Source organism: Sinocyclocheilus grahami, unplaced genomic scaffold (genome assembly GCF_001515645.1).
Source record: "Sinocyclocheilus grahami isolate Dianchi unplaced genomic scaffold, SAMN03320097.WGS_v1.1 scaffold1521.1, whole genome shotgun sequence".
Lineage (NCBI taxonomy): Eukaryota > Metazoa > Chordata > Actinopteri > Cypriniformes > Cyprinidae > Sinocyclocheilus > Sinocyclocheilus grahami.
The window spans coordinates 141,499-154,824 of NW_015506700.1; the positions used below are offsets into that span (position 1 = coordinate 141,499).

Here is a 13,326-nt window from a genome sequence, read left to right on the forward strand (position 1 = left end):
TGCGGAGCAATTTCACCCTGCCACAGGAGCTGCTGAAACAGTTCTACTCCGCCATCATTGAATCCATCCTCTGCACTTCAATAACTGTCTGGTTCAGCTCAGCTACCAAATCTGAGCTCAGAAGACTACAGAGGATAGTCCGGACTGCTGAGCGAATCCCTGGTACAACCCTCCCTTCTCTCCAAGAACTGTACTCATCCAGAGTGAGCAAAAGGGCTGGCAGAATCACTCTGGACCCCTCACATCCAGCACACTCCCTCTTTGAACTGTTGCCATCTGGTCGACGCTACAGAGCTCTGAGCACCAGAACGGCCAGACACAGGAACAGTTTCTTCCCTCAGGCAATCCATCTCATGAACACTTGACAATAAATGTGGAACACACAACACTATCATACATTTATTTATTTAACACACATACTTGTTTACATTTCAAATTTGCACCTAACATACCTGTACATACTAAATTGTCTATTTTGTATATTGTGCTTTTGCTATTTTGCACATTGTCTATTTTGTATATTATTCTTTTTATTATCTGTGTCTTGTCTAGTCACTGTCATTCTGTCGCACTGTGGAGCTTCTGTCACCAAAACAAATTCCTCGTATGTGTAAACATACCTGGCAATAAAGCTCATTCTGATTCTGAAGCTGTGCTTGTGTATAATATGACAAAAAAAAAACAGGATGAAGCATTCGCTCACATGGAAAAAGTAGCTTGTAACTGGAAAAGCTGCTTTAAAAACAACGGAGCTACTGTCACGCTACTCAGAAATGCAGTTAAGCTAGTATAAAGTTCAGCGCTTCATTACACAGCACTGATGGTGAAAGTGTCACGAGTTTGTGACGAGATGTCGAAACGCATTTCACCACAGTCATGCTGAAAGTGCAGAGCTGATCTGGATTACATGATTCAGGAGACTTCAGTGTTTCGCTCTGTACAAACAGGGCGCCCACCGGCCGTCTGCAGCTTCAGAGCCGATTGCGTGATTGACAGATGAACTACTCTCTTATTTAGGGCGACTTCACGGAGCGTAAAACCCATGAAAGACCACCGACGTCGCTGAGCGCCGGACTTCCCTTCTCACAGCTGGCTGAAAAACATGACTTCCTGCTCAAGGCAAAATCCACGGCTAAAGTTCACAGGAAGAGCCAGAGGAAGCTGCTTTCTGACACACATTTTCACCAGTTTTTGACCTGATTTTTAAGGGTTAAGGGTATCTGGGACCAGTGTATTTTTCTGAGTCACATTTGTGTGCACTCATTTGCTGATTAAAAATTGAAGACCAAAATAAAATAAATGAATCATCACATCATATACACCCAGAAACTCAAAAGTCCTTAATAACAACCCGTCGAAATAAAAGTTTCACGTGAAGAAATTGTGACAGTAACAAATTACTACTGTACAGTAGAGCGTACATATTAATGTAATAATACTACTAACACTTCATTTGATTAAAAGATCAATTAAACTAATATTTTATGCCTTCATTTGATTACCAGAAATATTTAAATACACAGCACACAATTTCTGGGGGAAAAACGAACAAACAAATAAATAAATAATTCATAGAGCCTTATTATTGCAAAAAAGTAGCAAAGTAATAAATTAAGTTGTTTTTATGAATTCAATTAATTAGACATGCATTGATCATTAAAATTTAAACCATTCAAATGAAATATTCAAACAAAAAACACATAATTTGGTAAAAAAATAAAGCAGATTTTCAACAGTTATGTATAGTAATTTATGTACATTAATCTAGCAAAGTTATGAAACAAATTCAATACAACTATAAAGCAACTCTACCGAAGATAATATTCAGCTGAATTTAGCTCAATGGTGATTCAACTTAGTGTTTTAGTTTGATTCAATGACAGTGTCAATGCTGCAAAGTTGATTAGAAATGAAACCAACTCAATTCAACCCTAATAAGACAACAGTGTCATTATTCTAGTACATCCCTACAACTTATTTTTATTTTATTTTATTCTATTCTATCTATCTATAGCACACCTGTACATGGGTCAAAGACGTTAAGATGTCCGCATCAAATGAAATGTACAAAAGTGATTATATGTCCATAGAAAGCACATTAAATGTAAGTAAAGTGTCTAATTTTAAGGTTTCAAATAAGTTTTTGGAGGATAAAATGTGAAAATTTGGTTTAAATAATGTTACATTGTCATTCAGTGTAACACAATATTTATGTAAAAATTCAAACAGCATGCTTATTCTGACGTGTACATATTAAAATATATAAAAGAATAAAGGAGCGTATTAAATTTTATTGTTTTAAATTTGTAAAAAATTCTTGCTGACAAATGGGCAAAACCTAGGATAGTGGCACATTGTAAAAATGTAAAATTACAACTAATTAGTATTTGGGGTGAAAGTAATTAGTCTTTTAATATGTCATAAATAGATTTTAGTTGTAAATATGCCTGACGAGATTGTTACACTGAATGACATTTTAGTGGCTCTCTTCTGTAAATCAGGGGAAAATGTATGATATTTATTTTTTGCTCGGAAAAACAAAAACAGAATTGCAATTAAATTAAACAGAAAACTTTTTATTTTTGGGGGGGAAAAACAACAAAAATTTAAAGCAGTATTACACTTATTGTTTTTATGCTTAAACCCTTTTTCGTCTTTGACCCACATGCAATTTATTCTTTTTATTGTGGTTTATTTATATTTATGCATGTGTATTTTATTCTCATCTTATTTTTATTAAGTGTGTTGTTGTTGTCTCTGTGTTCTGGAAGCTTGTGACACGAAAACAAAAACCTTGTATGTGCAAACATACTTGGCCATACAGCTCTTTCTGACTTCAGTTCAATGCCGATTCAAGTGATTCCATTAATAGTGTTGACGTTGCAAAGTTGATCAGTAATGGAACAAATTCAAAGCAGCTCTAGAGAAGCCAATGGTGTGGTTTCTCCGATCGGTCTATATCTGATCTGATTTCAGTGTCTAGCGTGTGAAGCGTGTGTTGTTCAGCAGGGCTCTCACCAGGTTGTAGATGCCGAGCAGAAGCGCCTCGATGCAGCCGCTGCAGTGAGGATCTCTCGCCGCCGTCACTGACAGGTAACTCCACACCAGCTCCGGCAGGAACTGCAGAGTAAAGCGCTGTAAACGCGGCTCGCCGCTGCGGTAAAACTCAAACAACTGATGACACACCGGCTCCAGCAGCTGAGAGACAGAAGCACAGCACCGTTACAAACAGTGCAGCACTTTACTACACTAAACACAAACCTGACTTAAGCACAATACAATTTTAAGTCAAGTCACCTTTATTTATATAGCGCTTTTTAACAATACAGATTGTGTCAAAGCAACTGTACAGCATTAATTAGGAAAATAGTGTCAATAATGCAAAATGATAATAGTAAACACCTTGGGAGAAACCAGGCTCTACATAAAAACAATAACTCGTTCGTCAATTCGTGATTTGTTACATTGGGATTTCCCAGCGGTGCATGCAGCTGGATTTGTCAGACCGTTCGGAGTCGATTTCAGGACACTTTTTCTGTCAAAAACAGCTTAAAAAAGTTCAACAGAATAGAAAACAGGTCTTGAGATGTGTTCTGCGTCGCTTGCATCTCAAAAACAGCAACATTATAATTTGTAAAACATTTTAACGGTACCTTTTATTTTTTTCCAAATTCCAATTTTTTTGTTTACATTTTTCTGTATTACATTTTTTTCCGTTAAAGTTTTTCTGGACTCCTTTTTTATAGTTAAATAAATTTTATTAACCAAAACACATGACTAATTAATTGGAATCATGAAACTTATACAATTTAACAACAATTTACCAAAAGATTAACATTTTCAGAACCCTATTTTCCCCCCCCGCAAATTCCATTTTATTTTTTCCAAAACTGTGTTTTCTGTTTTCATTCTTAATGTAATCCACTAGGCATAAAACATTAAATGAATTAACCTTTAAACAATTTATTTTATTTTTGGCAAACAAATTGCTACAGAGACTTTCTGTTAAAATTAAAACATGGAAATACAATTGTATTATTATTATTACTTTGAGAAGAGCATGCTACCATACAATACAAGTAATATATACAGTATATATATATATATATATATATATAGTAATATATTTATTTTTCCCAATTTCTTATGGACATTGCATGCTCACATTGAACAAAACATAAAAGTAAATACGGAGCAGATGGAAACTCTAGAGTACTCAGTTGATGTTAATTACAGCATTAGAGTGCTATTTGTCGAGTACTCCAGTAAAAATAAACGACATGAAGCCCGTCTCTAATGTAAGAGCTTCAGACTTTCTCAGTACATCTGTGAATCTGAAATATGTGCTTGATTACAGTAAAACGTTTGTTGTAGTTTCTCTATATTTGCAGCAATTTCTAGTGTTTATTAACACGTCATGTGCATTGATTGTGTATTGATAACTACGCTGACTACGTTTTACAATCGCATTTTATTCTGGGGAGTGATGCATAAAAAATTATAATTTATCAGGGGAAAAAATTAACTTTTTCTTGATTAGATTTTTTTCCTCAAATCCTTCAGCTCTGGCAGTGTTATTTTAGTATCATTAAGATACTATTATAGTTTTCATTAAGGGGTTGAATTAGGTTTTATTTAATTATATATTTTTTATTCATTACAAAATTACTCAAATTAAAAATGCAAATGAAAACTGAAAATGCAATATTTAAAGTTAACTCAAAATATTAATAAATACAATTATAGTACATGAATAAAGAAATTAATTTTAAAACAAACAAATATTTTGCACATTACAAAAATGACTAAATTTAAAAAGAAAAGTTCATTACAATTTTTGTTAACATTTTAGTAATTGTGTGCATTTGCTTTTTTTTTTTTTTTAAACATGTCTATATAGCTTTTATTAAATTTTATTTCATATTTAGTTTGTTATTTTAGTATATCAAGTTGAATTAAATGAATAGAACATATGTTACCTTGGCAACTAGCTGAAATAAAATATATATATTTTTTTTTCCCCAAAATATCATTTTTTTTCAGTTTTTAATTTTAGTTAACTATAATAACCGCATAGATCTCAATGTGTTTTACTTCTGTAACTGCTGTTTTTCTCAGAGTGGGAACTTATGACTTAAAGTGGACTTTAGTGAAAACACAACTTTACCCTCAAAGACCGAGACAGCCGCCTGCGGCTAAAAATAACTATTGTTCTTAAATGTTTAATAACGTTTGAACCGCTAATCCTATGTGAATGCTTTAAAAAGTGTTGTGAAGCGGAGATATCTCATTCATCTTATTTGGATATTCAGAGGCTCCGTAGTGTACGTGATTACGTCATCACATTTTGACAATATTGATTCGTCAGAAGAAACCAATGCATTTCGTTCCTCTCAGCCAAACAGGAACGTTTGTTGATGCTTAGTCCCGCCCCCGTGCCCAGATTGGTCCAAACTGTCCCATATTCAACCAATAACCATAGGTTTTGGTCTTTTGAACCACCATTTAGGATTTATCATTGGAAATCTGAACAAACGCAAAGTGAAAGTAAAGTCTGTTGTGCGTGCATGAAAACAAACACAACATAACACATTTGCATGCCAGAAAAACACACCTTGACATAAAACAAACCAAAAACAAGGATGAAACAGTAATACATATCAGATAAAGCACTGGAATTCATGTCTTCGCGGCGCTAGACGCAGTCCGGGTAAAATCGATTCCGACGCATAGTACAGCCTGCGGATCGATCATTTATATCATGCAAATAATTCTTATAAAGTTCATAAAGATCATTTTCACTATTTTTTCTGTTGCACTCTGTATATTTCTCACTCATGCTGTGTGTGGTTCGTGAATCATTTGCACTGTTTGTATTTTTAATGCAGAAGACAAAAATTGTTTTCACTAAATAGCTGCACGGTTTGTTTGCTGTTGTTCAAACTCAGATTGAAAATATATTTATCTAAAAAAAAGTCACTTTTTTTTTTACAGTGTTTTGTTATTATATAACGCTTTTTCCATTTTCTTTATCCCTAAACGTTTTTTGGACACATCTATATTGTTAGTAAACTAAATAGACCTGTTTTTCACTGAAAAGCGCCTATAATAATATTGTAATAAATGGCTATAACTTGCTTGGGGAATGTTATATGTAGACAAAATGTGATTTGGAAGTGTAAAACACCCAGATACAACCTTCTAAAGAAAAAAATCCAAACTTCAGGAGTTCCTGTTTGAGTACACAGTAAAAAACACCCAACTGTTGCTTGCGTTTTTCTTACAATTCATTCATTCTTAGAGGAAACAAAGGGAAAATTGGGACTTTCTAGCTAGACTGAAACTTCAAGTTCTCCTGTTTATAATGATGTATGACACTTGATGCTGACCGCTAGAATAGCTCTTAAAAAACCAAGAAAAGTGCAGGCGTGTCAGGTGCCCCAAAAATGTTCTAGGTCTTTAAGGGTTAATGAGAGAGAAATAGAGTCTGAGTACAGTTAGGAACAGAGCTCATCTTACGTCGCTGTAATTCTCCCGCATAACTTTATAGAGCGCAGGAACCAGGGAGCCCTTGTCCTTCAGAGAGGCAGCGTAGCTGGAGACGGCCGTCTCTGGAAGAGTCTGAAACACAGCAGAAAACACGTTCAGCACACGAGCCGGACCTCAGACTCATGAAGCTGATCACAGTCTGAGTACAGTTAGGAACAGAGCTCATCTTACGTCGCTGTAATTCTCCCGTATAACTTTATAGAGCGCAGGAACCAGGGAGCCCTTGTCCTTCAGAGAGGCAGCGTAGCTGGAGACGGCCGTCTCTGGAAGAGTCTGAAACACAGCAGAAAACACGTTCAGCACACGAGCCGGACCTCAGACTCATGAAGCTGATCACGAAAGAGACGACGCACCTTAAACTCAGACAGCCACTCCTCCACCACGCCGTCATCCATGGCCAACATCTAACCTCATCTGCTGCCAGGAGGTCTCAGCCTGAAACATCAAAAACTACATGTCCATTAAACCCTCTCCAAGGGCTCTTTCAGTCAGAAACTGGACTTTTATTGCTTTTCGTAATAAAAGAACCGCACTTGAAGTACTACAGTATGTAGACGTGTTTTCAAACTAACTATTGTAACAATATTCTATAGCTGAAATAAAGCCTGGGCAACTAATAGAAATAAATCAGTTATGGTTGAAGTACTAAAATTACTAAATCTAAAACTTCATTAAAATGAAAACTGAAAAAAACAAAATATGAATAAATATTATAACAGTACATAAATAAATGAAAAACAAATGCACTGCACATTACAAAATGAATTGCAAAATCAAAAAAGTTCAAATGAAAGCTGGAAATATAAAAATAAACTTTGACTCAAAATATTAATAAATACTACAAAAGTACATAACTAAATGAATAATTAACAATTAAAAAAAATGTTTTTTGCACATTACAAAATTAATAATTAAATAAAAAAAAAAAAAATGATAAATAAAATATAAACATAAACATAAAATAATATTAATAAAAAGTAACACATTATATAAATACTACAATAGTACATAAATAAAAAATTACATAATTTAAAAAACTAAACTTTGCACATCACAAGATTAATACAATAAAAAAAATTAAAATGGAAAATTTGAAAATAAAAGCCAACTCAAAATATCAATAAATATTATGATAGCATATAAATAAATATATAAATAAATTAAAAAATATATTTTGCATACTACAAAATTATTAAAATTGAAAAATTTAAATGAAAACTGAAAATATAAAAATAAAAAGCTAACTCAAAATATTATTACATACTATAAAAGTATATAAATAAATATAAACAAATTAAAAAAAATATTTTGCACACTACAAAATTACGAAAATATACAAAAAAAACCACACCATTAATAAATACTATAATAGTACATAAATAATACTAAAACAACACTGACTATGCACTATGAACATTAGTTATCAAAACTAAACTGCGTAAACAGCCACCAACCATGAGCTCATTAACATATGACCGCCCACATTTATATAATTAACACATTTAGAATTCAGAAACATTCTGACCAACAACAGTGTGACCTACACAACGTTAGCCAATCATAACAGAGCTCATTAACATATTTTAAAGGCACAGTAGCAGAAACAGCCGCACAGAGTCAGAGAGAGTGAAAACAGTGGCTTAGCCTTTGAGGATGTGAGAGATTCTGGCATGTGGTGAGGAAAATCAGATTAACAAACGTAGCGTAAGGCCAAAATTAAATACAGAGATGCTGTTTTTACTTCAGGGATCCCCGTAAATTCAATCGGTTAACCTGCTTCTAAAAAAGACACTGACTTTAACTAGTTAACTAAACGAGGATACCAGAGACCTGTTTATTTGACCACAGACGAACCCCAAGTAGTTATGTCAGATTTACAGTAGATCAAATCTGAGTAGTGAATTTTATATCGCATTTGTTCCTTAAAATTTATATCTCAATGTTCTTGAAATTTTAGTCAACAGTGATATGTATATCATGATATACAACTTATGGAAATATGATATAAGAAAAAAAATGGTACTCACAAATTTGATACGTTTTTATTTATATATATACACACATTATATATATATATATATATTTTTTTTTTTTTTTTTGGGGGGGGGGGATTTTAACAGTTACAAACATTGCAATTAAAGAGATAAATAAATTAAATAATTCAAATAAAAATGATTAAAAAAAATAATAATAATACAAATTACAAAAATAAAAATGATTAATATATAAAATAAAATAAAATAAATTATTTAAAAATAATAATTACAATAAAAAATTTAAATAAATAAATAACTAACTAAATAAACCGTTTTTTCAACTGTTGGCCATCATTTTTTATGCAAACAGCAAGGGTCAGTTTAAGACCAGAAGGTAATTAATTACATTCACAAACCTTTAGTAGCAAAGCTCGCTTAATATCTAAATGGATATTGCTTAAAGATTCAGCAGACTGATTCAAACCAGAAACTCCAGTCTGGGAGTGCTTTTGAATGACTCGTTAAAAGAATCAAACTCAAATGAGTCATTTATTTTCTGAATCAGACTAAAATTCATATTTCTTATGGTGTGTTGCTAGAGATTCAATCTCACTGGAAATACTGGAAAGACCACAATAAACAAGAGACTCCAAAACACACTACTGTTCAATCGTTTGGGGTCAGTAGAAAAATGAATACGTTTATTAAGCAAGGACGCATTAAATTGATCAAAGGTGACAGTAAAGACATTTATAGTGTTACTAAATGTTTCTATTTCAAACAAATGCTGCTCTTTTGAACTTTCTGTTCATCTGTGAATCCTGAAAAATAAGATGCATCACGGTTTCCACAAAAAATATTGGGCAGCACGACTGTTTTCAACATTGATAATAATAATAAATGTTTCTTGAGCAGCAAATCAGCATATTATACTGATTTCTGAAGATCACGTGACACTGAAGACTGGAGGAATGATGCTGGAAATACAGCTGCGCATCACAGAAATAAATTCCAGGTTAATCATATATTCACATAGAAAACAGCTATTTTAAATTATAATAATATTTCAATTTTTTTCAGTTTTTAGTGTATTTTTGATCAAACGAATGCAGCCTTGGTGAGCAGAAGAGTCTTCTTTATAACTGTATCAAGAAAAATGCCTTACAAAATCCCATTCCTTCATTTCTGGCAAAAGATTCATTAGATATGATATTTATATTTTCCCATAGACATTTTCCGTGGGTCTAATTTCCATCCACTACGACTGTCTCTCTCTCTCACACACACACTAACTTACTGTCATCAGTTTTTCCTCTCGTTCTTTCTCTCTGCTCAAAACTTCTGTCCGTTGCCCCGTCATATCAACCGTGAGTCACTCCGGTCTGTTTATAACCTCTACAACTTCTTACAGTCAGCGTCTCTGACAGCCATTAGTCTGCGGCTCTCAAAAGCTATTTAATTAGCACAGAAAGCAATCGATAGCAGAGAGAGACGGGGAACTTTGTAAACAATCCTTCATTCACGGCTTTATTGATTAGCCTGAATCACCCCTCCTTTCACTGCTCATGGATTAATAAACTGTTGCACAGCTTGATTGAGTCTTATCCCGATCACGAGCGATTGGATTAAGCGACTCCAGTGCCAGGGACGGCTTTCCGCTTCAGGAAAGGGATTTTGCCCTGGTTTCCTTCTATGGTGGTCGAACCGCCGGATTCAGAGTTATTTTAAACAATCGGCTCTGGACGGAGAATCAGCTGACGCTGCTGAAAGGAGAAATGTAAATGTTTAGTGCTCGAGTGGCTAATTATTAATTCAACAGCCCTCGTTTATCACCTGACGAGTCATTTTGAGGAATTTAAATATGGGTGACCTTTGACCTGGCAGAGCTGGAAAGACTATATCTGTTACTAGACTGATCCCGCAACTGTAATCCACATTCAAAAGGATTAATGCAGACTAGAAGCTGGCAGATGGGAAACGAAGAGAGAGTGAGTGTGTGTGAGAGTGTGTGTGTGTATGTGTGTATGTATGTGTGAGAGAGAGAGAGAGAGAGAGAGAAACAGAGAGAGTGAAAGGGACGAATGGGTGGAAAGAGGCAAAAGACATGGATGAATAGATGGATAGAGGGGAAAACAGAGATGGATGCATGGATGGAAAGAGTCAAAAAAGAGGTGAATGGATGATGTAAAGAGGCAAAAAAGGGATGAATGCATGGATGAAAAGAGGAAAAAAGGGTGGATGAATGGATGGAAAGAGGCAAAAAAAGAGGTGAATGGATGGATGGATGGATGAAAAGAGGCAAACAAATAGGTGAATGGATGGATGATGGATGGATGGATGAAAAGAGGCAAAAAAAAGAAGTGAATGAATGATGGAAAGAGGCAAAAAAAAAAAAAAAAGGTGAATGATTTATGTAGCATTTGGACCAATCAGAAACACAACTCTTTGTTATATTTAACAAATAATATCTAACACCCCCTCACCTAAACAAAGGGCCAATTACGAGGGTCTATGGACCCTTTCCCCGAAATGCATCCAACACCTCAGAAAGGCAGAACAGGCCTCTGGTTCCATGGCAAGCAATGCTGATATCACTGGTTTTATTGCCCAAAGGAATGCGGGCAGAGAAACTCACTCATTTTCCTCATAGGAAAGACACATAATGCCCAGAGAAATGGACTGTTCTCTAATTAATTCATAGGAATACCTTTCTTTGATTTTACAAAGGTGTGTTTGAACTAAGAAGCAGGTGAATGGATGATGTAAAGAGGCAAAAAAAGGGATGAATGCATGGATGCATGGATGCAAAAAAGAGGTGAATGGATGGATGGATAAAAAAAAAAGAGGCAAAAAGAGAGGTGAACGGATGGATGGATGGATGGATGAAAAGAGGCAAAAAAAAAGGTGAATGGATGAAGTAAAGAGGTAAAAAGGGATGGATGATGGAAAGATGGAAAGAGGCAAAAAAAAGAGGTGAATGGATGGAAAGAGGTAAAAAAGACAGACTGAACAATAGTAAGATGGCAGAAGATGTCTTTCTCGACTCATTATTGGATCAGACTGCCTAATTAGAAGATTATTGACATATGATCAATTAAAAATATACTAAACAGCTGCATATGGAATTTACTGTATAATGCAGAAGGTCACAGAATTTGGTAAAATTTGGAGTAAAAGTAGGGCTGTGCAATTAATTAAATTGCGTTATGGACTTGTGTCTGTGAATATAAAGTTGCAAAAGACTGCGATTTAAACATTAAGTCTGCAAAATAAAAGTTAAGTTTAATTTATAATTTAGTTTGGAAGAATAAATCAAAAGTAGGGCTCTTTTCATGATCTCATAACAACAACAATAATAACAGTGTTAATTAAAACATTATCTTTTAAGGAATATCACACACTTTTGCCAATGCTTTAATTTAACAGTAAACCTCTATATTGTGCAGCACCAAAAAAAAATTCTAATTTTAATTACATTTTGAAAGATCAAATAAATTGTTGAAGTTTTATTCACTCATTTGATTGCCACTGTACTTGATAATAAATTTGTATTAAATCAAAAAACGCAAAATACAGAAATTAAAACAGACAACAAAGAATTTTATAGGGGCCGTATTATTGTACATTTTTTAATACATTTTTAAACTGTTAAAATCGTATGAATTCAATTGATTAGACATTCTTTTTTGATTATTACAATTTAATAAAAATTTAAATTTTAATCCAGGAATATTAAAAGATAAAAATAAAACACATTTTGTAGGGCCCTATTATTGTAAAATTATTGTTTAATTAATAAATTGTAAAAAATGTATGAATTCAATTGATTAAGCATTCCTTTTTGTTTTAAAACTTAATTAAACCATTAGAAATGGAATCTAGAAAAATTAAAACAGTGAATTTTAGGGGGGGGGGGAATCATATTACTGCTACATTTTTAATAAATTATTAAATTGTAAAAAAGTTCAATTGATTAGCCATCCTTTAAAAATTATTACAAATGATTTAATCCATTAAAAACAGAATGCAGAAAAATTTAAACTGAAAACACTGAATTTGTGGAAAAAATACAACCGATTGCATAGGATCCTAAAGCACCAGGAGAGAAAGAAAGCTCAATCAGACCATTAAGTGAGCACTAAATCTCTCCTCCTCTGATCGCTCCATAATGGAAACAGTAAATATTCAATCTCCAGTGGAGATTGTGGACACCACAATTCACTTCTCTTCTGACGGAAACAACAGGCTTTTTAGATCCAGCATCATGACAAACATATCATTAGAGCTCAATTCTGAGACTCAGAGGCTTCAGACTCCTGAAATTATGCAGAGAGTCAGATTAAAGCCCACGGAGAGGTAAATACGGCACCCCTGCTGCGGCTCACTGTGTATGGGGTGTAGAGACTAGAGGTCGACCGATAGTGGATTTTGCCGATACCGATAGCTACACTCTTAAAAATAAAGGTGCTTCAAAAGGTTCTTCAAGCGATGCCATAGAAGAACCATTTTTGGTTCCACAAAGAAGCATTCAGTCAAAGGTTCTTTAAAGAACCATCTCTTTCTTACCTTTTTATAATCTGAAGAACCTTCTTTCGCCACAAAGAAGCTTTTGTGAAACAGAAAGGTTCTTCAGGTGTTAAAGGTTCTTTATGGAACCATTTAGACAAAAAGGTTCTTCTATGGCATCGTGAAGCGCCTTTATTTTTAAGAGTGTAGGTTGGACCACACTGGCCGATACCGATTAATTAACCGATTATTTTAAAACTGATACTGAACAAAAACTAAAATAGTGCTTTATTAA

At 33.9% G+C, this 13,326-nt stretch overlaps 1 protein-coding gene across 7 annotated transcripts in view; it reads right to left on the bottom strand.

Moving 5' to 3' along the window:
* Nucleotides 1-13,326, bottom strand: part of hycc1 (hyccin PI4KA lipid kinase complex subunit 1) — a 55,765-nt gene that overhangs the window by 22,837 nt on the left and 19,602 nt on the right. For 4 of the 7 annotated variants that reach the window (XR_001607108.1, XM_016257197.1, XM_016257202.1 and 1 more), the window contains exons 2-4: nt 6,903-6,984; nt 6,721-6,822; nt 3,019-3,198 (exon numbers count right to left, since the gene is read on the bottom strand). Coding sequence is in view for 6 of the 7 variants with exons in the window: in XM_016257197.1 (XP_016112683.1) it covers nt 3,019-3,198; nt 6,721-6,822; nt 6,903-6,953 (333 nt within the window). In the remaining variant the exon portion in view is untranslated. Of the gene's footprint in view, nt 1-3,018; nt 3,199-6,720; nt 6,823-6,902; nt 7,000-9,822; nt 10,043-13,326 lie in introns of those variants that run through there. The other 3 variants (XM_016257199.1, XM_016257200.1, XM_016257201.1) reach the window with 2 other exon arrangements.